The following is a 27,488-nucleotide window of genomic DNA, read 5'->3' on the forward strand; positions in this document are numbered from 1 at the left end:
TGTTCTTCGATGGTCCATTTTTCATATACTTTCAGTAAGTATGTGTTGCATATGTGTGTATATGTACGTACTAATTGACGGTATATCCTTAGTAATTTCTTCAATATATATGCCCCGCATACGCCGCCTAGTGTTATTATGATGTAGAAGAATTGTGAATTAAGGACGTGTTTCATATATACATGCTCTTACATACATATGTACAATACATATATTTTTATATTTTATGTGTATGCTGCCCCACCTTTCTTAGTAGAATGTTATTACAAACAGTATATAACTGGAAGGTGAGTCCTACTTTTTTTTCTTTTTTTTTTTTTTTTTTATTTTTACTTGTAGGAACATAACATAGATACCTTCATTTCATTCGTAATAGCTATCATGTTATGAAAAGATGAAAGAACACTATTGCACTAAGTAAAATTTTTTTTTTTTTTTTTTTTTTTTTTTGTTTATTTACGTACACATATGTATTTATTCACTTAAGTGAAAGAAAACAAATTCAAGCAAAGCACACTCCACTGAACAATATTTGTTTTCCAAAAATTGAAAGGAAGGAAGAATTGATTTTTTTTTTTTTTTATTAACACAAAGTTTGTTCAGAAAAAGACAAAAAAAATAAAATAAAATAAAATAAAATATGAAAGTGAGGAGGTAGTAATAAATAGCAAAATTTAATGAAGAAAAAGGAGTGAAGTTGCTTCTCGTAACTGACACATGTAGTATATATGTATAAACGTAAAATATACGTTTTTACTACTTACGTTTATAATTTATACATATATGTATATATTAACATGTACATACGAATTATGGTACCTTTTAAAAAGGTCAAATTTAAAACAAATAAAAGTTATCATTTATTAATTTTTTTTTTTTTTTTTTAAATGTAATATATGTAGATAGTTATTTAAAATAAAGCAAAATTTTCTACGTCAGCATGTAGATTGGTGGTTTGTCCCCTTTTTTCTACTTTTTAAGAAATAAAAAAAAAAAAAAAGGAAGCCATTAAAGCTGTAGTTGTATATATATATATATATATATATATATATATATATATATATATATAGGTACATGTATATGCTCATATGTATATATGGCTCATATGTACATGTATATGAACATATACACGTGCTTACATGTAAGCGTACTTGCTCATAAGGCGCGTACGTCTGGCCGAAAAATCCATCTTGCTACGGAATTAGGCGAACAATAGAGTCGTCCACAATCGTTTCGTACTTATCGGAGGAGTGAAAAACGCATTCTCTTTGAACATTTTTAAATAAGTCCATAATATTTTTACTTTTAATATATTCGTCATAGGAGTCTTTGTTTCTCCATAACCTTAACTGAAGATAACTTAATGGTGAGTTATCCCAATTTATTGCTTTAAACAGTTTTGTGTACTCATACCCTTTATTCTTAAAGGAATGAATATTTAATTTGTTATAGTTTGCCTCAAAATTTCTTATATTTTTATTGTCAACTATGTACTCATCAACATATATTAGATCCCCATATATACCCTTACCCTTTTTCTTTTTTATATATTCAATTTTTCCATATACATATCCACAAAAACACCCAACAAATAACCACACAAAATTTCGATGACCTATACTTGACGTCCTATACCAATAGGAAAACTTACCTGCCTTCTGTTTTAAAATATTAAGGTAATCCCCCAAAATCATTTTCTTGCTTCGTTCCGTTCAACGAGTCCTTACGTAGTTCATACATCCAACAGCACGTAGGGGGAATTTCGTACGTGCCAATTTTGAAAGGACCTCTTTCGAAGGTAGTTCCTTCACAGTAGTACTCTATTTCCTCATACGCGCTTCCCCTTCAACAGTGTGAGAAAACAATACTCAATTTCTTACTTAAACGAAAAAAAATGCTCCATGGAATACACATATATATATATATATATATATATATATATAAACTCTATAAAATTTTTAAAAATGTAGAAGTTTTTCGGAAAATTATGAATATATTATAAACAAATATATTTGGGTATTACCCATACATATAGTATCAACACCCCAACGGTGTTTTCAAAAAATTATTAAGTTTATAATACATTTGTCATATTACAATTTTTATTTTATTTTATTTTTATTTTGGTATACTCTCTTTATTGCTTATTTTTGTATATAAAATATTTACTTATTTTGAATGAAGAGTGTTTTGAGGCTTAACACTTGTAAGCATAACACTTTACCATTTTTCGCTTTACCCTTTTATGCTCTTATAAATTGTAAACGCATAGTTTAACACTCTTTTTCCCAATAAGGTATTACATACTTTGAAAGAAATAGAAAAGTCTCGAATTACCTTGCTTGGTCAGTATAAATAGCCATTTTGAATTTTTTTTTTTTATTTTTTTTTTTTTCATATTTTATTTTTTATTCTTCTTAATTTTTGTTATACTTTTTTTACCGTTTTCCCATTTTGGCTTTCAAATTTAAAAGTTATATAACGCAGCAAAAGGGAAATAAAAAAATTAAAATAGGTTAAAAGGAGGGCAAAAGTTAAAATGGGTTAAACGTTGAAGTATGCTGGACGCTAAAGCATGATGAACATTAAAATGTGCTAAAAGGAGCAAAAGCAGTACACGACAGTTTGCGCGTCGCACCTGTGCACTTGTATTAATTTGCCCATCATTTTTTTTGATTTACAAAAAGGTGTATCAGTAAATGCATCAGTAAATGCATCAGTAAATGCATCAGTAATATGGATGAAGCATGAAAAATTGAAAGGGGCGGAAATGAGTTATAATCAATCATGAGTATTATTTGTGCGCATGTGATGATCCCACGCTCCTCCGGACATTTCTTCACGCCAGTTAGTGTTACAAATTGAAAAATTATAAAAATAAACATGCAAGTAGCAAAAAAAAAAAAAAAAAAAAAAAAAAATGAGCGCCCATATGTGTGCACATGTACACACATAAACGCACACACGTGTACATATGGTAGTGTATGTACATGTGTGTACATGTATACGCAATATGCGTATGCGTACCAAATCAACGCGATTGGCACGTTACATACAAGCGCGAGATTCGCGGAGATGACTTTTCTTTTTTATATATAAAAAAAAAAAAAAAAAAAAAAAATATGGAGGCAATTTTTATTGTCTCTACATCTTTTTACACATTTTAAATATGCCTCACTGAACATTCATTTGTTTTAGTTAGATTCCTTTCCAAATATAGGTCGTTGTATTCGTGCCAATTTTTCGAAACATGTATGGTTTTCCCTTGTGTGCCCATCTTACATGATAATTAGAAGTATGCATATGTACATGCATTTTGAGTACGTACTTATGTTTGTGTGCATTTATGCTTACCTACTTGGACCCTCCGTCATCTTTCGCTATTTCGTCCATACCGATTCCTTTAATAAGTACACTGCAATTAAGCTTATCCTTAAAAGGCACCTTGAACTCTGCATGTTGATGTTTAAACGTTCTATGTTTATTGAAAAATTCTTTCATTGGTATTTCTTTTGATCCAATTTCTTTTTTATATGGTAATAACATGCCGAGATCCCATAATTGAAAATTTTGGAATTCTAATAACTTAGCTAATGCACATAACTGAATTGTGCCAGCACAGCTTTTCCTTTGAAAACCAGTTAAACTAGTATATACAGACCCAACAGTATTGCCAATTTCTCCAGCTACTAATTTATCTTCAAACCATAACTCTACAGAATGCATCTGTACATTCTTATAAATAATATTTTTTTCAAAAATTTTTTTAAATTCTTTTTGTACGAATGGGTAAAGCCAATTCTTGCCATGTTTTTCTACGATTCCTTCTATAACTCCATCAAAATCTTTGTCTACAGTTATATAAAAATGTTTACATTTCTTTCTAGCTTTTTTAGAAATATGTATTTCACTTGGATGCATACATGATCTAATGTAGTGTATCTTTGGTATTAATAAACATTCTTTATATATAATCGTTTCATAATTTTCTACTCTATATATTCTCTGTTTACTAGCTACAGGTATGAACCCTTCATAGAGCAACTGAGAAATAAAAGATGCATCAAAATGTACACACCACGTGTTCTCGTGTTCATAATTTTCTTCTATTAATATATCGACAATTTTTTCTATATTATGATATGGTGTCAACAATGGGTAAAAGTTCAAACAATTATTATTTTTCATTAAATTGTAAATCTTCGTTAGTGCTTGTGGGTCCTCCTTTGACATCTTCTCAACGATTTTATTTATGTTAACATCATCGTCTAACAGTAGCTTCTTCGTCCGCGCCTCGCAGGCCTGGCCCCTACTATTTTGTTCGTTTATCATGCTTCTTTCGCTTCGTTTGCTCCTATCACTACTTCTACTTCTTTCGCTTCGTTTGCTCCTATCACTACTTCTACTTCTTTCGCTTCTTCCACTCCCTTCGCTCTTCTCGCTCTGTTCATCTTGTTCATTTATCACTTGCTCGTTTGAGGCATGCTCATTTTTATTGCACTCTCCTTTAGCATGATCACTTCCTTTCTTAACATTCAACTCCTTCACCCCATTACCTCCCCCCAGGCTTTCACATGTATTCATTTTATTCTTGTTGCTCAAAAAAATGGAAAAATGCTTTTTTTCGTCCTATGTGCACTAATTCATGTAAATAGGCAAGTATAATAATGTATGTCAGCATTTACAGTCCCTTTAACCCCACACAAGGAGCAGTAAAAGAAAAATAAAAAATTAATTAAAAAAATACACAGAATGAACAAAATGAACATAATAAAACAAACACCACAAAACGAACAAACGATCAAACGAACATACGATCAAACGAACAAACGAACAAACGAACATACGATCAAACGAACAAACGAACAAACGAACATACGATCAAACGAACAAACGAACAAACGATTAAACGAACAAACGATTAAACGAACAAACGAACAAACGATTAAACGAACAAACGATTAAACGAACAAACGAACAAATGAACAAACGAACAAATGAACAAACGAACAAATGAACAAACGAACAAATGAACAAACGAACAAATGAACAAATGAACAAACGAACAAATGATCATCCACGTAGAAGAGCAAAAGAGTAAAAGAGCGTTAACCTATTTTTCAAACAGTAGCAAACGATCTCCCTCTATTTGCAGCTTTTCCTTTTCCTTTTCCTTTTTTTTTTTTTTTTTTTTTTTTTTTTGCTGCATTAAAAACACAAGGATACCGCGAAGAGAAATAATTTCTTTATATTATATATACCCCATTCGCACACATATATGTACTTGTGTTTTACATGTGTTTACGTATGTGTATATGTATGGATACGTATGTATACCTATGCACGCACATGTACTTGGACTTGCGTATCCTTGTGTGCTCGTTTACTGCTTGCTGCAAAAAAATGGTACTCCTTATTTTTTAAGGTCATAACTGAGATATAGAAAAAAATAAAAAAAAAATAAAAAAATAAAAAATAGAATAAATAAAAATAAATAAAATAGATTTAATAAAATAGATTTAATAAAAACAAACAGCTAAGAAAAATTGGGGAATAACCAAAAAAATACAAAGTTAAAGAACGTTTAAAATTAGTTTACGTGCTATTTTCTTTTTTCCTACGCAGATATATTTGCGGGTATACGAAAAAGGCATATATACACATGTAAGTATATTTGTGCGGGAATATACACATGTAATATTCATAATATATATATATATATATATATATATATACGTACATAAGCACGTTCGCACATATATATTCCTCTCTGTACATATGCACAAGTCAATAATAAAGGAAAAATGAAATGAAAAAGTAAGTTACATACATTACTCCATATGAAAACAAAAAAAAAATAAAAAAATATGCATAATGCTATTTATATTTTTTTTAAAAAATGTTCATCCAAAAATGCCGTAGGAGCTTATTACAGTCCTTGTTAGGTACGAAACAGCAAAGTGAATATACATATATATGTACATGTGAAAAATTGAGAATTATAAATCGTCAGGGCTGGAACGAACATTCTCATTTCTTGTCAGTGATCTCCTAAGCGTGGTGATAAAATTTAAAAAAAAAAAGAAAGAAAACAAGTGAAACAAACAAAGCAAACAAAACTAGCATAAACATGAACATGAACATCAATATGAACATCAGCGGTAACGTAAAAGTAAAAAAAAAAAAAAAAAGAATAAAAATGAACATGCAGTAGAAAAAATGGAAAAACAAAACGATACATAAAAATTGCAGTTTGTTAACAATTTTGTAAAACATCTATTTGTAAGTTTTTTTATTATTTAAAATAGTACTAAGCAGTGCATTGTGCTTATTATGTTTGCATGGTTATATGCGCATATGCGTCAGCGTGGCTTATATAAGACCTCCTCTCTACAAATCTTTTAGCCGATCAACAGCATCATATAAACAGCTTAAATCATTATACTGATAAGGTATGAATAAATAAACGCTTAGATATCTAAGTAGACAAAGAACATTAAAATGGTAAAACCAAAGGTGTGTAATTCATAAAAAGCGTTAAATTGAACAATGGGGATAAAGACACTTCTTGTTGTAAGCTCATTCCTTTTATAACAGTACTCAGTAAAGAAGATATTATTTTAAAAAAAATAGCTTAACTCTTAAATTGGAGAATAACTGCTTTAATTCGTCTCATATATATGTATCACCTTAAAAAAAGAATTATCTGTTCACAATATATATATAGAGAGAGAGCGTTTAAACAAAATAGAAGGAATGATAAAAGTGAAAAAAAAAAAAAAAAAAAAAAAGCCAAAATGATTTTTTACTAAACGCTCTTCTCACGTATTCCCTTGTGTTGTACGATACTATGTTATGTTTTTGTTCCTTTTTTTTTTTTTTTTTTTTTTACCAAAACGAATGAAACACTGTTATATATTCGTACAAGCACCTTCGTCGTACCTACTGTTACAGTTGTTACTGTCCAAGTTTATATAAACCCTGCAATGTTCAAGCAAGTGGTCATACATATTAAATCATTGTAAACCATTATTCTAATCGTTGATATCACTACATATACACTGTGTCTTAGTACTTTTTCAGTTATCGCCATCCCAATTATTGCAGCACTGATGAGTAAAACATGTGGCAACAGTCCGTTGGTAGGGAACATAATTTCACGTAAACATGGCAAAAAAAAGAAGAGGCAAATGATGGGCCATAAATAGGGATGGCAAAATAAATATACAAAATAAAAGATAAAAAAGAACAAAGTATATATATCACAACATGATATACTGCATAGAGAAGGGGGATTTGCAGAAAACGTATCATCCCATCACTGTGTAAAAATGTTAGTCCATCCAACGTTTTACTAGTTCACTTGATGTGTTTATACTGTCGTTGTTTTAACATGTACATTACCATATCTGATATAACGTACATGAAAAAAAAAAAAGATGGAAATTTTTTTTTTATAAGCGAAAAATTGATATATATAAAATGATATCACAAAAAGTATCTCTCGAAGAAGGAAAAACAGAGAGGAAAAAAAAGAAAAACAAATTAAAAGATATTAAAACAAATTAAAAGATATTAAAACAAATTAAAAGATATTAAAACAAATTAAAAGATATTAAAACAAATTAAAAGAATTAAAACAAATTAAAAGATATTAAAACAAATTAAAAGATATTAAAACAAATTAAAAGATATTAAAACAAATTAAAAGATATTAAAACAAATTAAAAGATATTAAAACAAATTAAAAGATATTAAAACAAATTAAAAGATATTAAAACAAATTAAAAGATATTAAAACAAATTAAAAGATATTAAAACAAATTAAAAGATATTAAAACAAATTAAAAGATATTAAAACAAATTAAAAGATATTAAAACAAATTAAAAGATATTAAAAGATATTAAAAGATATTAAAAGGTATTAAAAGAAGTTAAAATAAATTGAAAGATATTAAATTTTTTTTTTTTTAAATTAATAAAACCAATACTTATCATATTTCTCCCTAAATATTGAAAAATCGCATAACAATTTTAGTAAAGATATATACACTTGTAGTAAAACCATTACGTGGAGTGAAGTTGTAGCATAGTGCCATTTTGAATCTAAGAAAAATGAGACTTTTACTATGTTTATAGGATAATATTTCATTTTTAACAAGTCTATAAGTACACCCCTTTTTCATTTATGTTTATGTTAAAGCAAAAAAAGTAGGTGTATCCCCATACCTAATGATATTATTTATATCCTCAGGCACATATTTTTTAAGCTTTTTTTGTACATTCATCATTACCTTTTAGGGGGGATTCACTTTATTATAAGAACACTACGTATTAACATTTCCCTGCACGTTCCGTACGGTTGTACGCCTTGATTGTGAACATGCATTAAAAGGGGTATATGAGCAATAGTTGTGCTACGTGCATGCCCATGTTCTCCTGCGCACATGCTGAGTGGTTCGTATGGTGAGTGCTTCAAGCAAAATCGGACTGTTCGCATGTGTAGAAAAATTACAAAAATGGCTGTTTTGCAATATATCATAATTCGATTTACGCTTTTCCCATTAAAACGAATGCGGGTACATACGAGCATACGTGCGTATATATAAGCATACGTGCGTATATATAAGCATACGTGCGTATATATAAGCATACGTGCGTACAAATAAGCATACGTGAGTACCTATGTTATGGATATTTATTATGCACAACCCTACGGTTAATGCGTAGTTCGTAATGTGAAGATAAACTCATATAATTCCATAAATACCGGTGAGCCTCCCCTCTTTGAAGAATTATATTAACGTGCGTAGTAGCTGTGTTAATATAATTTTTTTGCAACATTTTACCAATTTTTATAAAACAAAATATTACCAAAATATTGACGTCCGTTTAACAAAATATTAACGTCCGTTTAACAAAATATTAACGTCCGTTTAACAAAATATTAACGTCCGTTTAACAAAATATTAACGTCCGTTTAACAAAATATTAACGTCCGTTTAACAAAATATTAACGTTCGTTTAACAAAATATCCAAATTTTCTACCAAAATGGCCCATGATACCACGTAGTAGGAATACAGAAGTAAATCGTCCTATGCGCAAGTACATACTGTAAATATCGTACATAATGCGCATATTTCTATCTCAATATGCGTACAAATTATCACGTATAATATTCAAGTAAGGCATTTAAGCGTAGTGCATATCATCTGCATCTAGCATGTTAAAAATTTTATCTGCACTTATTTTGTAAAAATGATTGGAAAAATTTACAAAAAAGCTTCAAAAAGTCAGCCAATTAAATGTTGTTAATTGTGTTAAATTTTTTTTTTTTTTTTTTTTTTTGTCGAGTACTATAAACAATTTAGTTATATATAATGAAGAACAATTAATCTTTTTTTTTTTTTTTTTTTTTTTTCTAACCTGAGAAAAACGGTTTAGCTTTTTCTCCTCGGGCTAACTTTGTATATACTACATTTGTCAAACCTCTTCCTTCCCTTAATTTTTTACATAAAATTAAAAAATATATAATTTTGTTAATACAAAGAGAGGGGAAAAAAAAAAAAGCGAAACCCTAATGAAGTTGCAAGATAGCCAGATTCTTTTCCACTTTGCCACTTCACTACCTTGCCAATTTATCACTTTACCATTTGAGAACTTCTCTACTTCTGTACTTCTCTTTTTCTTCAACCATTGTGTTATCCCTGCCAACTGATGGCACAACGTGTACATGTTTATATGGACCTATATCAACATATGTGTAGTTAAGACGAGCAGACAATCTTTTAAATGGATGGATGGATACTTGTGCAAAGCAAACATCGAGTGAGGGAGAAAAATTGTAGAAATAGAAAAGAAGGAAGAGCAACAGATGAACTTTTAAATACTACTCTAGGTGAGAGGGAAGAAGAGGAGTATAATGATGATAAGAAAAATTTAAAAACAAGAAAATGTACATATAGTATAAACAGAAATAACAGGGATAACATTTACAAGGAAATAAAAAAAATTATGAGTCTTTTAGAAAAAACAGAATTTTTTGAAAATTTCCAGAAAAAGTTTAATAAAATATATAAACATGAGATAAAAATAGTAGGAGCAATTTGTTTAGGTTTAGGGTCCTTAATAGACCTAAACTTGAATAGCAAAAGAGCATGTATGTACCAGCTATGTTTTATATTATTAGTGAAAAATATTTATACGATTGATAAAATTTTTATTTATGATCCGAAAATTACTAAAATGGAGCAAGGTGTATATAGCATTTTGAATATTCAAGTGCTTTCATGCAAAGGAATATATAAGAAGAGCAATTTCGAATCAGACACTCAAACTGCACATGTAGGAGAGGAAAAAACATTTCATTATACTACTATAAAATTAAATAAGAACGAAAGGATGCTATTATTTATGCCCCATTGTGATATTTGTTTATATGGTGAAGTTTTATATAATATTTTTATTTATGAACAGTTAAGATATGCTAATGTTCATTTTTTTTTTAATCTGGACAATACAATTTTTTTGGGAAATAGTTTTGATTATTACAAAGAACGTATCTTTTTATATAAACCATTTGGATTGTCGTCTTACATAATTCAAATGCTGCAGGAGAATGAAGATATTTTAAATTTAAAAATTAATGAGACCCATTCCTTCCAACTGCAAAAGAATTTTAAATATTCCCATTTTATTTTTTATATTTTAAACTTTTCAAAACAGGTTAATTTCCCCGTATATTTTGAACAAATTTCAGCTTTTAATGACTTAGCTATTGTATTATTTTGCAAAATACCAAACAAACCCATCTTTTGGGCAAGTGTTTATAAATTCTTGCTTGATCAGGCAAAAATTTGAGCCACCTACAGTGAAGTTCGCCGACGTGTTGCGGGTGTGTGGGTATTACATATATATATATATATATATATATATACATGCATTTATATACATGTGTTTATATACATGCGTTTATATGCACTTTTATTATGTCTTCACGGACATTTATATATATTTTTATTATGCATATAGGTATATGTATAAGTAATATTATTCAAATACGTACAATTGTACATTTACACGTACCTACTGTTATATGTACACATGTAAATGTTCATGTGAACGCGTCTTTTTCCGTCTGTTGGTAAAGTCGACCCATACTTCAAGGCATATGTTTCTCGTGTAGCAGTTCGTACAAGCCTTTTACAAATCGCACAAGCATTTACATAAGGAAAAATAAAAACATGTTTAACCGCAAATTTGTTGCCCCTTAAATAGTAAGGAAGGAATTTTAAAAAGCAAAATGTTGAAAGAGTTTTAATAGTGGTGCATGTTTGGAATTAAAGAAGCAAAATGGGTAAACAGGTAAATAGGCAAATGGACAAATAAGCAAATAAACAAGTAGACAAACGATTAAATACGTGCCAAAATATATAATGCAGCAGATTTTGTCAAATGATTTAAGGTAAATTATGCCTAAATATTTAATTGACATTTTTTGAAGATATTAGAAAGAACCAACAAGTATAACAAAAATTTTTTTTTTTTTTTTTGTTTTTTTTTTTTTTTTTTTTTTTTGTTTGTGTGTGTATGAAAAGGCGCCTTGGGGGGGGTACTGTATTCTTACATTACTTTTTTTTTTCCGTGTATACCCTTATATTTCTCAATTTTGTTAATTTATTTTATCATGCTTTTTTATTTTGTTATATTTTTTTATCATATTTTGTTTCATTATTTCTTTTTATTTCTTTTCCATTTTTTCGTCTCATTTCGTCTCATTTCGTCTCATTTCGTCCCATTTCGCACTTGTGGCATCCGCCTATTTCTGCATGCACGTCCGTGTTTCTTCAATTATGTTACGAGGAATTTTTTTTCCATTCCATAGACAAAAATTGTCATTGTTTTGGTTAGAACGTAAAACTTTCCTCGTTCGTCTTTGTTTTTTACCATCACATGCACTCCAGTTCGACCAGGGACCATACTGACAGTTCACATTGTCATTCTCAACTTTTCTACATAAATAAAAATTATTAACAGTACATTTACGAGGGACATATGTTAAATCTTTCTTCATTTCCTCAATAACATGTTCATTTGTAATATAACCAGACGCTCCGATTATTTCAAAATCCGCATTTTTGTTATCATGTTCATCTTTGCAAATAACAGCTAGTTCGTAATCTATGACTACAGACATACTTTTAAAACCTATCTCTTTTGAATTATCACAAAGCCTTTTAATCCATGATGGAGTTACCTTACTCCTTTCGTTTTTGTCTTTTATTTTACTTAGTTTTGTTTGCAAATCAAGAACGTCTTCTTCACTACACATGATATATCCTCGGGGGCACCAGCAACTGAGAATGAAGTGGAAAGCAGAAATTTTTTTTTTTTTTTTTCTAGCTTTTACAAGTAGGTGGTGATATGCCAAAAGGGGGGGGGCATATACACACACGTACATACATATATTTATATACATGTATTTATATACATATATATATATATATATATATATATATATATATTTGTACAACTCGTACTTCTCTAAATTGCTGTGAAAAGGTGAAATATTGTGTATATATATGTATACATATATACACATTTAATATGTACACTACGAGTAATTAAAAGGGAAATTCTGAACAGTGCATGTAAATGTGCGTGCATTTTGCATGAACTGTGCAGGATGTTTTACACATTTCATACACATACACAATCGCACTTATCAGAATAAAACAAAAAGTTTTAAAATGGTGTGGAACAAATAATGCACTCACAGAATTAAGCGAAAAATAGTCAGTTTTATTAAAATAATAATATGTAGATATATATAAACGAATTATGTGTACACTAAGCGTACGTATTTTTAAGAAAAGGTAAAATGGTGGAACAAATATGGTAAAAAAATAAAAGATGGCAAAATTGTGCAAAAACGAACAAAATTAAGCAATCCAACGAAGAGTTGTATAAAGCAAAGAAGAATAAAGCAAAACAATAAAAAAGCGTAGAATGAAACAAAATTATGCAATTTAACGTAGTGCAAAGCGAAGCAGAATAATGCAAAACAGAATAAAAGCGTTGCTCACTTTTGGGGGTCTCCCTCTATAGCTGAAAATATTACACATGTATCTCCATCAATCTCAGGTATAATATCCATTTCTCTCATGCGTGTTCTTTTCTTTTCATTTTCTTCATTTTTTTCATTAATATTTTGAAAAGAAATTATCTTTGTATTTTTCCAACTGAGTTCCAAGCTACTATTCCGTGTCAAATAAAAAAAAATGGAGAAGAACAAAAAGCGACTGTTTTTCATCATATAAAAATATTCAAAAAAAAAAAAAATTTGTCATGCATTCTTCTTCCTTTAATCAAACTTTTACAAAGCACTTGAAAAAATTGCTATAGCTTGAATGTTAACATGAAAGCAGGCCAAAACATCGCTAATAAAATGTTAATGAAAGAACAAATTACGGTGAAAAGAGAAGCAATTTAAAAAAATAAAAAAAAAAAAAAGAGAGAGAGAGAGAGAGAGAGAGAGAGAGAGAGAGAGAGAGAGAGAGAGAGAGAGACTATTCTCAGAGTCAGTCATAAAATCGCTTTGCTTTTATATAATGAGTACATACATAAGTACACATATATACACATACGTACATATATATATACACATATATACACATACGCACACATATATATACACTTATATGTATATATACGCGTGCATATGTCCGTATACATGCCTGTTATGTACAACTATGAGTTTTATTGAAACAGTAAAGGTTCTGGTGCGAACTCCGCAACACCAGCACGAACATATTTAAATATACACATATGTATGTATATATATATATATGTATTATACTTTTACACATATGTACTTATATATACCTATACGCATTTACACATATACATATGTTCCCTTTTTAACATTACTAATTTTACTTTTTATTTGCCCATTTGCATTGAAGTATTAACATGAGGTGTCAATTTTTTCGTGTTTTAAGTTAAACTCTTTTTTTTGCATGCACAGTGTTAGAGATAGAGATGAACCTTTTTTTTTTTTTTTCTTTTTTTTTTTTGCTCCTTACAACGGTTACACAGCTTATATTATAGAACAAAAAGTAAAATAAGATATATAAAAAGCTAATTAAATAATGGGATATATAAAGTGAGGAGGGAAATGAAAAAGGCGAAATATAAGCTAAAATAAAAAACAGCAAAACAATAAAACAGTAAAACAAAGGGTCAGTTTTTTTTCGATTTAATTTCCATTTTTACACAAATTTTTTTCAAATAGAAAAAAAAAAAAAAAAGAAAAAAAGAAATTCTCGATTTAGAGAAATAACAAAAATAAGGCTACCCCCTTTATTTATATATTTATTTATTCCATTTTCTTTTGTTTTATTTTTTTTTTTTAAATTAGCAGTAAACCAAAAAGCTGTTAATCCTACTACAAAAAAGGAAAAAACAGTTGAAGGAAGATTCTTTCTCTTTTGAAGGGATAAAAAAGGGATAATCAGGTGAAGAGAGGAAATTTAATTTACAATATTAATGTTTTAAAAAAAAAAAAAAAAAAAAAAAAAAAAAAAAGATTTAACACCTCTAGGTGTGTACCATTTTGTACATAATGAAGAATTTATAAAAAGTGGAAATTATTTTTAAAAATATTAATGTAGTACTGTTTAAGAGAAGTTTCAAAAATATTAATGTAGCACTAGTTAAGGGATATTTTAAAAACATTAATGTATTGCTACTTCAAGAATGTTTCATAAATATTCATGTACAACCGTTTGACGAATTTTTCAAAAAAAATTCTCGTTTGAAAAGGTTACACATATGTATTTGTACGTGCACGCCCAACTTTTGTGCAGTGTACACATTTTTTCTTTCGTCTCCTTTTATGGCAAAAATTAAATTGTCATACGAGCAGATGTGGGAAAAAAAAATATGAACAAGGTCATAAAAATTGGCTCAGCAAAAAAAAAAAATAAAATAAATAAATATAGCAAACATACAAGTGAACAAGCACAAACGTGAACAAACAACAGCATAAATACTTGCTTGGCCTGCAAATTTTGCGCAGTACCAATATGTTCTTAAAAAAATTAAAAATAAAATTGCAAAAAATTTGCAAAAGATTTGCTATAAATTTGCAAAAAATTCGCTATAAATTTGCAAAAAATTTGCTATAAATTTGCAATAAATTCGCTATAAATTTGCAATAAATTTGCTATAAATTTGCAAAAGATTTGCTATAAATTTGCAAAAAATTCGCTATAAATTTGCAAAAAATTTGCTATAAATTTGCAATAAATTCGCTATAAATTTGCAATAAATTTGCTATAAATTTGCAAAAGATTTGCTATAAATTTGCAATAAATTCGCTATAAATTTGCAATAAATTTGCTATAAATTTGCAAAAGATTTGCTATAAATTTGCAATAAATTCGCTATAAATTTTCTACAAATTTTCTACAAATTCAAAACAAAACCGCCGTTTTTTCAGACGGTCAAGTAACGCAATGCGAAGGTATACGAACTTCTCCGTGCTGTGCATTTCTCTGTGTCCATATCTGACACTTAACACATGTTCCCCTGTACCTTATTCACATGTAGTTCGTCTCATTGAGAGTAATCCTGCATGTAATTTCTTCCAAGTATATTTTAAATTTTTTCAAAAACTCATTAATACTTTGAAATTCTACTATATGATTTAAAAATGGTATCTGAATCAGTACTTGATTAAAAGTAGCATATATATCATGAAAAAAAATTTTCAAAAGATCGACGGATGACTTTTTAATTTTTTCATTTACATATATAGATGAATCGAGAATGATACAACTAATATCATAATTTCTCGAAGCAGCATCAGACGTATATTCAAAATAAAATTCTGCTCTTGATAACAATTCTTTTAATAGTGTTATTAAGGAATAATTATTGACATATTCAAGTTTACCATCTTTATCTTTTAAAAAATAGCCTATATTATTTTTTTCATTATAGCACTTTTCTTCATTGTAAAAGAAAAAGGAATTACTATTCTTATCTGCATTGATCCATAAGGTAAATAAGTAATAAATGATTATTGCTATTTCGTAATCATCTTCAAGTTGAGAAGCTTTTCTGTGCTTTAAACTGTTATGTATCTTTAAATATACATGTATTAATGATTTATAATCAACCTTATGATTTAACAACAAATTTGATATCCATACAATATAGAAACAATAATTTTTATAGCTTAACACTATTAACTCTGGGTGGTTTAATGATATAGCTTGGTCACGCTCGTTTTCATTGAAACAGTAATTCACGTTGTACAAGTAATACAAAGCTTTCCTATCGTTTCGGTCTATGGCCATGTTGCTGCTTTTTATTCTTTCTTTGAGCGCTTCCTCGTTCAGCTCATCCCCCTGGTTCGTGGTTGCGCCGTCTACACCTCCTGCACCGCCTACACAGCCTATACCATCAGCACGTATTCGCTCCTCATCCGGATGCTTATCGCGCTTATCATGCTCGTCCTGCTCATCGTCATCACTTCCATCATTGTAGTCATTGCTGCCACTGTCGTTACCGTCAATATCGTTACCTCCTCTATCCCCCCTGGTTTGATAATTTTCCGTGTAGTCGTGGTAGGAGTACACGCTGCGCAGATTGTTATTTACTGCCTTGCTGACTAGTGAAAAGGGAGATAGTTTAGAGAAAATTATTTTATCCTGATTCTTTTTGTGCTCATAAGACTCATTGATTAGAATGACATTCATCTGAGGATCTAAATATATAAGAGGTATACAATTTAAAAAAGAAATTAATTTCATGCGTTGGTTATATTTTCTATTTTTTAAAGCATCAATTTTGTTTTTTAGTAAAGAGCGGATTTTTTTAATTTCAAATAAATTGTTCATAAACTTATGCATTTTTATAATAACTAATAAATAGAGACAATTCTTAAAATTAAAATCATATAACTTGAGTATATCTCCTATGTAATTTATTATAAAGTTAATATTTTCAAAAGATATGGTTAGAGAGAATGAAAAGTCTAACAAGCGCTCAAAGCAAAAGGAATATTTGGAAAAATAAAAAGAACCACACCTTGAGTTATTCTTTAACATATTATTAACAGTTGAATAACAATTTGAATTAATTGTATCAATTTTATTTTTTTTTTTATCACATAAAATAATTAATTTGAGTAAATTAAATGATGGCAAGAAATTTTTAAAAAGAAATTTACTCTTTTGAAAAATTTTATTTTTTAAATCTTCTTTTGTGTACACACTTTTCTGGATGATCATTAAATAGTCTTTAAATGTATCTATAACATCTACAATACGAGATATATTAATTTTATATTCTACATTGTTTATCTTTTTATTATAATCAGTTATAACATCATCTATATGTTCATTTCTTCTATTAGACATATAATTATACATGTTCGAAGAAGATTTTCTAATCAAGTCCATCTCTTCTTTATTTAAATTTTCAAAATATGCAAGTACTTCAAATGCATCTTCTCTTTTTCCATTCATTAATATGTTAAAATAATTTTTCACAATATCCCAATGACAAAATTTGTATATATAAAAAACAAATAAGTTTATAAGTTCAACAAATAACAACCTTTGATAATTCAACGAAGTTTTAAATTTTTTTATCTCTTTTAAATTTAAATAATTACTACTCTGATTTGATAAATAATCCTTTTTCATTTTGAAAAAACATTTATTTTGGAAAAATAGCTTCTTTACAGCATTGGAAAAAGATGTATCATATGATATATTTTTATCTATTGTGTAATAATTTTTCAAAGTATCCTTCTTAAGAGTACTGTTAATGTTAAGCAAGTCATGCACATTGCTTTTTTTAAACGAATCAACAATATTGTCTAATTGGTCTATGTTACCCAAGTTGTTTATTTTGTTTATGTTTCTCTTCTTTTTTTGCTCCGTTGAAAATGAATCTTTTTCATGTTGACCATGGAGATAAGTATCTACAACGTATTCATTCAATAACTTGTTCTTCTGATAATCATTCTTTCTAAAACTACGCATTTTTTGAATAAGAAAAATTTTCGTCTTCATACAATTGTCCATGTATTCCATTCTTTTCTTCAAACTAGGAAAACAAATCATCCGCAAGAGATATTTGTAAATGTTATAAAATATTTCCTTAGTTTCACTATTGTACAACGGGTTCAACATAACGTAGCTATTACCAATGAAGTTCTCTTCATAAATATAATTGTTCCTTGACAACTCGCTCATCAAAATAGATTTATCAATGCTGTCCAAATTTTGATAGTAATCCCCATCGCACTTCACTGCAGTAGAGTGGAAAAGCGCACCCTCCGCGTTTGTTTCCTCCATTCCGCTTTTACAACTATCATTGATATGGCTTCGACTGGTGTAACCTCCATAGCTGTACTGCTGCGCCTCGCTTTTCTCGTCGTCGGCGAAGCGAGTTCTTTTCACTGGGGCACTCCCCCGTGCTCCATCCCGCTCATCCTTCCCGGATTTGGTAACGTCCGTAGTATTCTTCTTGTTATTTTGTATCGCATTCAGCTTCACTACATCCTTGTATATCGCTCCCAAGTTGAGATCACCCCCTGGTGGTAGCTTCCATGCGTAGAAGGCTTTCCTTGCAAAGTATATAGCCACATCCTGGTACTTACCCTCCTTGAAATAGTAAATGTACGAGTCTGCAATGTTTAGTTCATTGAATTTGACATAATAGTAAAGGTAGTGGGATATGGTTAGTTCAAATATAGAACATGGGAAATGATTTTTACATTTATATAAAATTAAATTAAAAATGAAGAAATGAAAATTTATATCATTTGAGTATTCTAACAGTTTAGTTAAAAAAATTTTAATTTTTTTTTTTTTCCTTTCATTATTTTTAAAAAGATATTTCATATAATTGACATGTACTATTCTTTCAATAGGTAAGAAGCAATTCGTATATAACACATAATAATCATAATTGTACTGCACATCTATGTTACTAATGAGTAGCTGCTTATTCGAATTGTTGTACTGTTCTATGTTGAACTGTGTATCTTGTATAAACGTTAAATTCTTCTTCTCATCAATAAAATGTGTATGTTCATTCATCTTTGCGTTCATCTTTGCATTCATCTTTGCATTCATCTTTATATCCGTCTTTGCATCCGTCTTTTCATCCGTCTTTGCATCCATTTTTTTATCCTTTCTTCCATTCTCTTTATCATTTATGCTCAATATTTTGTAGTACCCATCTATGTATAAACTAATTAACGAACTAGCACATCGGTAATAGTCCGCCTTATACAACAATATGAGTAATTTGTGTATATTTATACTCGTCAGTGCATCTTTCAAGTGTTCATTAATAAAATGCTCTGCTCTTTTTTCCGATGCCAGTAGTTCATCAAATTTGTCATATGTAGTACTAGTACTAGTATTCTCATTTTTTAAATAGTACTGATCATAATTTGGTCCCTTTGTTTTCATTTTTTTTTTTAAAAATACTTCTTCTTCTATTCGTTTTGTTAAAAATAAGGCTAAGAATTCGTTTTTGTGTATTATATATCCTTGGAAAAGTTCTACTGGTATATATTTGCCCGTTTTAATAATACTAAATAAACATTGTTTTAGTATATCTCTATAAGTCTTACTCAAATAGGTTTTCAAAAAATTGCATTTAATAAGTAAATCAAATAGTGTACTAGGTAGATATAAAAAATTTTCCTTAGACCCAATATTTTTTCTCTTTATAATACTCTTATTTTTATAATATTCACAAACAATAATACAGTAAATTAAGATATATTCTATGCTAAAATTAATAAAATTCAGAACTGCATAAAATAAATTTATTTCATTCAACATAATAACAGTGTAACTATAATATATATTTATAATGGATATATCTTGTATTCCTTTAATTTTATTCGAATAATCATTTTTCTTTTTCATTAAATTTGTTAAAATAATACTTACACATAAGCTCAAACATTTTAGTTTCTCTATCAAGTTTAAACAACAATCTAGGGGTACATTACCAATAAGTATAAACATATCACTCTCTTCATACATACTTCTACTCCTTTTTTTTTTTTTTTTTTGAAAAAATAAATCTTCATTCATTCTTACTATGCAGAAATTTTTCATATTATAAAATGACTCTTCTTTTTCTTCATTCATTTCTTTCGTTATTACAGAAATGCTCATATCCTTTTTTAAATAATTAGATACCTTCATATATTTGGTACTCCTCATATGAATATTATTACTATTGGAAGTACACTTAAAAACATGTGTGTCTCTATATTTCTCATACGAAAATAAATGAATAAACATAATTGGTTTTAACAAACGACTAAGTAGTAACAATAACCCTCTAGAAAGCATATGTATCGAACTATTATACATATTTACATTTTTTAAAAACATAAAATCAAAATTTTTATTCGTTAAATACTCAAAGGCAAAATTACCACTCTTATTATTCTCGGCTTCCAACAATTTTTCTCTTGTCCTTTTTTTCTGATACATATTAAATAAATTATAATATCCTGTGTCGTTAAGCAATAATTTTTCATTCCCATTGTCAAACCCGTAAGATGCACCACTCCTTCCTCGATCATTCATGCTGGACCTGTTACCAAGGATATCATGGATATCGTTGTTATGACCACTGTACATACCGCTGCTATTCTTAACGAGATCGCCCTCCAAGTCATCCATATTATCATTAAACAAATGATTCATGCCCTTAATCTTTCTCGTTTTAATTTCTAATTCCATTGCCTTTTGTAATTTCCCCTGTTTCATAATATAATCTGCATTTTTATCTATAAATCCAAACTTAAACGGAGTAGGCTTATATATTTTATTTAATATATCGTACTCTATATGATTGGTGTTACTAATATTGTTGTGTGCATCCTTCAACTTTATGTATTTACCATCATCAACTTGATGCACATTTTCATTGAACATAATTACTTTATCCGAGTAAAGCTTTTGATCTCTCATGTTCTTTTTATCTAAGTTTAAAGAAGATGTCAGATAGTCCTTAGATGTTCCAGTTACTGCGGAGGCGGTCTTTCCTTTATCATCTTTCATGCTGAACCGTGATAAGAATAAATAAGGATTGTAGTATTCCTCTGCTTTACTTCTATTCATCATCTCCTTGTTGTTACTTTGGATGTTATTAAAACACATTATTTCATATTTATACACATGATTAAGTAACATGCACCACATTATAAACAAAAACTCGTCATTAGATGATATCTGTGCTATTTGGTTTATGAAATACTCGTACACTAACTCGTCATTGTTTTTTTCCTTCGAAAGGATCAGTGGATAAGGCACTTTCCCTCTCGAGTTTCTCCTCTCATGGTTGGCTCTGACCACTTCGACGCCATTACTTGGGTAGTTACTATCATAGTTACTGTCGTAGTTATTGCCAAAGTCATTAACGCAATCATTAACGCAATCATTAACGCAATCATTAACGCAATCATTAACGCAATCATTACCGCAATCATCACCGCAATCATTACCGTAGTTACTATCGCAGTTATAATCACTACTGTAATATTTGTAACTGCCGCCTTCACTGCTACTACCACTACTGTCGTTGTCAAGGTTGGTCCTCCTATCACGCTCCCTATGACTTAAATTTTGCTGCATACCTTCAGTTAAGTGATCCATGCTGTTTTTCAAGTATCCCCTCATTTTCATCTCATTAAAAACAATGCTTTTTATATTTCTGTTTTGGAACGAAATTTTATACGGCACACAGTTATTAATCATTTTTTCAATTTTTTGCGTTTTAGTATTTTTATTAATATAATAAATATGACTCTTTGTTATTATTAACAAGTCATAATATTCCTGATATTCACTTACCGTATTTTCATATAAATAAAAAGGGGGGATGATACTATCTCTTTTTTCTCGTTGTTCCCTCATGGTCCTTTCATTTTCCTTGAACATAAAATTTTTGTTCATAATTAAATCGTTATTATTACTGTTCACTATGTTCCTTTGTTCATAAAAATGTGGCACGTTATTCCTTCCGCTATTTCCGTAAAGAATGTGCATGTTGTCTTCACCCCCGCAATTGTAATTGTAGTCATTGCCATAATTGTAATTGTAATCATTATCGTAACTATAATTATTGTTATAATTGTTATAATTGTAATCATTACCGTAATTGTACTTGTTATTGCTACTTCTGCGCATGTTCCCAAAATTACCTGCACAGTTCAGGTTTATTGACCGTTTTTCATTTTTTGCCATTCTACTGTTCACACTGTCATATTTCATCTTATCCATGTACAAGTCTTTTATTATATTATTATTCTGCGATTCTTCAAAAAATGTGTGCAAGTAGTAATTTTTCTTTTTATATATAACTCCAATTATTTCTTCATTAATGTAATATTCGTTCAAATGTTTAAAGACGAATTTATTTTTTTTGTAGTTCGACGACTGGCCAGTACTAGTGCTACTTCCTATTTCGTCTGCACTTGTTAATAATTTTAGTGTGTAACGCACTTGCTTCTTTGCAGTCCCGTTCTTGCTGTAGTTATCGCTACTGTCTCCACTACCGTCCTCTACTTCATCCCCTTCTTCATAATCACTCCCACTACCCATATAATGGCTACTATCTTCTCCTTTTCCCTCCCCTGTGTGCATTATATTTTTTTTTTTTTTTTTTACCTGAACGTTCATAATTTTTTCCGCATTTTTTTCTACATTTCCTTCCGCCTTTTTTCTCATATTCTCTTTCATAAACGCAAAATTTCCAACTTGCCGATGGACCGCACTTTCCATTCTATCCTTTTTAATGTCCCTTTTTTGTTGATCTGAAAATGTAAATGTATTTTCTTTTTTTTTCTTTTTTTTTTTTTTCTTTCTTTCTTTTTCTTTCCCCCCCTTTGGATGATCATTATGTTGCACCATTTTACCCTTATCACGTGGCTTACAATTATTATTTTTTTTTTCTTTTAAAATAATATATAAATTTTTCAAATGATGAGTAAAAACAACTTGCGAGTCCTTTTCATCAATTTTTAATCCTTTTTTGTGAGGAAAATTTTGAAAATCTTTCAAAATAATTTTAAAACTGTTACTATCCACATCCTTAACGAGTGATAAATAATATATGTTAAAATTATTATCAATCATTTTCAAAAAGATGTTACTCCTTTCGTGTACATAATTTATGTGCATATCTATGATTTTTAATTTGTTTAGTACACTTGGCTCTAAGTTCGAAGGATATGAAAATTTATTATCTTTGCAATTGGTATCATATCCCTCAATATTATTCTTATATATGTTAATGTAGTTATCTCTTTTGGGAACATTTTTTTTACGGTTATCATTTTTATAATTTTTCATATTTCTCGCGTTTCCACCATTGTTGTAAAATGGTTCATTATCTGCTTCATAAGGCGATTCATAATTATCTCCATTTTGCACGTCATTCCTTGTGCCATTTTTCAATCCATTTCTCATACCATTCCTCGCTTCTTCACCCTCGGAATACCCTCTCTGTTGAGAAAAACCACTTTCATCGACGAAATAAATATTACTCAATTCTCTTACTAGATCACTCTTGCTAAATACAATCGTTTCAGACAAATAATTTCTCGTATTATCTGACACACTTGACAATATTTTCACATAGAGATCGCTATTGTCATATAAAACATACAATATGGATCTCTCGTTGTCGACTAAAATCTTCTTCACTTTACTCTTAAAGAAGGAAAAGTATTTTATAAAATAGGTGCTAATAATTTTTTTTAAATAAAAATTTAAAGGAAACTGCTGTAAGTCATCACAGTATATATTTTTCTTATATTCATCTATATTTTCTCTGCCATTCAAAATAGTACAGGTACCTTCTTCTCCTTGTGTTTGTACATTCATACCATAATGACGACGTAGTACTGAACTGTTATGACTCTGTTCATGCGAATATGGGTGGTCATCTCCTCTAAGTGAGGATCCCTCGAGACTGTTATTAGTGATATTACGAGAAAAGATGGCTTTATTCACACTATTCACTAGTGTGCTAAATGAACTTACCACTAATTGTTTAAATAAATTTAGGGGTTTATATAAATCCTCTTTTTCATAAACAAACTCATATATATCTCCATCATCCTGTGCTAAAAATATGCGCTCATTCTTTTCATTCGATTGAATGTGTTCATATATTTTCTTCACTGGTTTTGGTACTTTAAATAATAGAAATAAATATATATTAAAATAAAAGGGGTATATACTTTGATATATCACTTGCTCACTCACTGAAATATTATAATCCTCTTCACAATTAAAGTATAAATGAATATTATAAAAATAAAAAGAATTTACAGTTATTACCATAATGTAATAATTTTTAACCGAATTGTAAAAAGAATCCAAAGGAATAAGATTATTTAAGAACACTGTATCTATACATTCTATAGGAGAATCTACCACTATTGTCATTTTTCGGCTACTCAGGTTATTTAAATTGTACAGGTGCAAATAATGCGTATTATCATGTTTATCATAAAACCACAGAAGGTTGATCTTTTCCACTATTCCTTTTTTTGTATAACGTATTTTTTCCAGCTCCTGATCTCGCTCCCATCTATCTGACCCCCCTACTCCTTGCTGTGTATCTTGCCCCATTTCCCCCCCCCTTTTTTTTTTTTTTTTTTTTTTTTTTTTCTGTTCATTTGTCCTTTCCAACTTGCGCTTTAAAAATAAAGCACCAGCATTCCTACAGTACACATTAAATAGAATATCTCGGTTCCTACTACTACTGAACAAATAATTAATTTTGTATAAATTATTATAAAATAAAATATTTTTCTTATTACCCATGTGGACCATCTTTTCATCATTTAGGATAATTCTACATATCCTTAAAAATAAATTAAAATCACACGTTAAATTTAGTTTCTCTCTTTTCTGTTTCTCACTTTCATCCTTTTTTTTCTGCTCTTCATAATTGTCTATTAACGTATCAACAGCACTATCAAATAATTCTGCAAATTTTTTTTTTATATCAATTTTATCCTCTTTACTATTCTCTTGAATATCCGACATATATAATAATGAATTTTCTATCACATTTAATTTTTTCTCCACCGAGTTGAAGTAGTCACCTAACTTAATTTCTGACAGCAAAATTTTATATTTATCATATATATAATTAATATTCATCATTCGTTTCTTTTCCATTTTGCACGTATCATACAAATTGTTGTTATACTTGTTCATTTCTTCATACACTGTTCCGACATGTGTGTCTTCTCTTATGTTTAAAGGCACGCTCCCTTCAACTACTACTTCTGCTGCTGTTCCTGTTGCTCCTACTGCTCCTACTGCTTCTGCTGCTCCTATTGCTCCTACTGCTTCTGCTGCTCCTATTGCTCCTACTGCTTCTGCTGCTCCTATTGCTCCTGCTTTTCCCTGTACTTCTACTCCATATCCCGCTTCTTCACCCCCACCACCTTTACCCTTCTCATGAGTACTTGCAAAATTAGCTCTGTTATAGTACATATCCATGTTATTCTTATCAGGCAGATTCAAAATATTCTGCATAATTGTTTCACTTTTTTTTAAATCTTCCTTTATCTTCTCTGTATCTCTCATTCGGTTATAATCATCCTTTAAATTTACTTTAATTTCATTCGAATTTGACAAAATATTTAAGAGAAATTCTTTCTTTTTGTTTATACTGTCCATACGTTCATTTAAAGAAAAGCTAGTTAACTCTCTACTATTATTATTCATTATTAAATTGCTACAAAACCGTTTAATGTTATTAATTATATGTGGATAATTTTCCCTTTCTAATGAACCATGTTCTGTCCTATTATCAATGTCTTCATAGGATTCTCTTTCGCTATCTGAGCGGGATACTTTGCTTTTACTTGATTCGCGTTCATAGTACCTGCTTTTCCTGTTACTTGTGCGACTATCCTTTCTATAACTACTACTCGATAAGTTACTTAACGGGGATTCACCCTTATCAATCTCTCCACCTTTATCAATCTCTCCACCTTTGTCAATCTCTCCACCTTTATCAATCTCTCCACATTTATCAATCTCTCCACCTTTATCAATCCCTTCATCCCTATCACCCTGTTGCCCATAATTTTGCAGTCTTGAAAAAAAAGAACCGTCCGCACTCTCATCGTTAAAGATAGAAAGATCATACATGTTTTCATCATTGAATTTGTTGGCAAACATCTCTTCATTGTTTTTTACATTCCTCTTTTCAACAGCGAAAAAGTTTTCTTCTGACCCTGATTCTAAGGAGTTCTTTTTTTCCCCCTTCACCTTACCATATATACTACTCCTACCGTTTTTACCTCTACCATTTATACTACTCTTTCCATTCTTACCACTACTATTTTTACCGTTCTTACTACTATCATTCTTATTGCTCTTACTTCTACGTCCATGCGTAAAATAATTTTTAAAACTATCTCTTATCGTTCCTTTGTGTGGTTCATCTATTTGTGTATTCTTACCTGACTTCTTCTTAGCAGTTTCGTCTATCTCCATATTTTTTGTGCCTTCATTTTTTGTATCCTCATCTTTCATCATATTTTTTTTAGTACGTGCAAAGTTATATCTGTGGCATGTACAATCAAAGGGGAACAGTGGTACAGCGCCTCGTGTTTGTACACCCACATGTACTCGCATATAAATGCAAACATATGCATATGCATTTACATATACATGTACACATACACTTACATACAAGCATACAGTGTTAAAAGTGAGTCCCGGCTCTTATTTTCCTGCGCCAAGAAACGCGCGCTTTGGAAGTTAAAAGCGAGGATACAAGTAATGGGTACAGAGAAAAAGAAAAAGAAGAAAAAGAAGAAAAAAAAAAGATAAAAGATAAATTCGAAAAGGAAAATAAAATTATTTTTTAGGTCCTTTTTTCCCCTTTCGCATTCTCCTTTCATAAATCTTAATACGCATGAGCATATACATACAAAATTCATACATTACATACATGTACCCGTTAGAGGTCGCATTAAATGCGCTCCTTTAACGAATATTCAAATATGCAAGCACTTGCTTAGCTCTTTTTGCCCTTTTTAAATATATCTTTTTTTATAAGTGCCTAGTTGCACAGAACAAATTAAAAAAAAAAGTAAAAAGGCGAAACGAAAAAGGAAGAAAGCGAGAAACGAATAATGCTAAGCATATAATGCTAAAAGAAAAATGAGAAAATATTCAAAAAAAAAAAAAAGAACAAACATTTAACCAAACTGGCGTACATGAATAACTTATATCAGAAAAATGGCAAAACGAGCTTACGCGTATATGTAATCATGTAAACAATGAACGAAATAGTGAACGCGCACTTTTTTTTTTGAATTAAACGGAGAGCAACAGACGTTCATAAAAGTACGCATAAATATAGCCATAAGTATAGGTATAATAAATGTACGCA

At 29.5% G+C, this 27,488-nt stretch overlaps 5 protein-coding genes and 1 pseudogene across 5 annotated transcripts, besides 1 other annotated feature; 1 reads left to right on the forward strand and 5 right to left on the reverse strand.

The window, feature by feature from the left end:
* Positions 1-1,193: 1,193 nt before the first annotated feature.
* PmUG01_04019300 (conserved Plasmodium protein, unknown function) lies at positions 1,194-1,694 on the reverse strand (the record flags this gene model as incomplete). The annotated part of the gene is made up of 1 exon (XM_029003190.1): positions 1,194-1,694. The coding sequence occupies one exon, from the start codon at positions 1,692-1,694 to the stop codon at positions 1,194-1,196; it is 501 nt and encodes a 166-aa protein (XP_028859648.1).
* Positions 1,695-3,354: 1,660 nt separating this feature from the next.
* Positions 3,355-4,584, reverse strand: PmUG01_04019400 (Leu/Phe-tRNA protein transferase, putative; the record flags this gene model as incomplete). The annotated part of the gene is made up of 1 exon (XM_029003191.1): positions 3,355-4,584. The coding sequence occupies one exon, from the start codon at positions 4,582-4,584 to the stop codon at positions 3,355-3,357; it is 1,230 nt and encodes a 409-aa protein (XP_028859649.1).
* A 1,806-nt stretch (positions 4,585-6,390) lies between these two features.
* On the reverse strand, positions 6,391-6,848 carry PmUG01_04019500 (annotated as a pseudogene).
* Positions 6,391-6,848: a sequence feature (multidrug efflux pump, putative, pseudogene).
* Positions 6,849-9,794: 2,946 nt separating this feature from the next.
* PmUG01_04019600 (SRR1-like protein, putative) lies at positions 9,795-10,862 on the forward strand (the record flags this gene model as incomplete). Its single annotated transcript, XM_029003192.1, has 1 exon — positions 9,795-10,862. The coding sequence occupies one exon, from the start codon at positions 9,795-9,797 to the stop codon at positions 10,860-10,862; it is 1,068 nt and encodes a 355-aa protein (XP_028859650.1).
* Positions 10,863-11,820: 958 nt separating this feature from the next.
* On the reverse strand, positions 11,821-13,317 carry SPATR (secreted protein with altered thrombospondin repeat domain, putative; the record flags this gene model as incomplete). Its single annotated transcript, XM_029003193.1, has 2 exons — positions 11,821-12,358; positions 13,088-13,317. 2 exons carry the CDS (start codon positions 13,315-13,317, stop codon positions 11,821-11,823), a joined length of 768 nt encoding a protein of 255 aa, XP_028859651.1.
* A 2,287-nt stretch (positions 13,318-15,604) lies between these two features.
* On the reverse strand, positions 15,605-26,626 carry PmUG01_04019800 (conserved Plasmodium protein, unknown function; the record flags this gene model as incomplete). Its single annotated transcript, XM_029003194.1, has 1 exon — positions 15,605-26,626. The coding sequence occupies one exon, from the start codon at positions 26,624-26,626 to the stop codon at positions 15,605-15,607; it is 11,022 nt and encodes a 3,673-aa protein (XP_028859652.1).
* Positions 26,627-27,488: the final 862 nt, after the last annotated feature.

The sequence above is a fragment of the Plasmodium malariae genome (genome assembly GCF_900090045.1).
Source record: "Plasmodium malariae genome assembly, chromosome: 4".
NCBI lineage: Eukaryota > Apicomplexa > Aconoidasida > Haemosporida > Plasmodiidae > Plasmodium > Plasmodium malariae.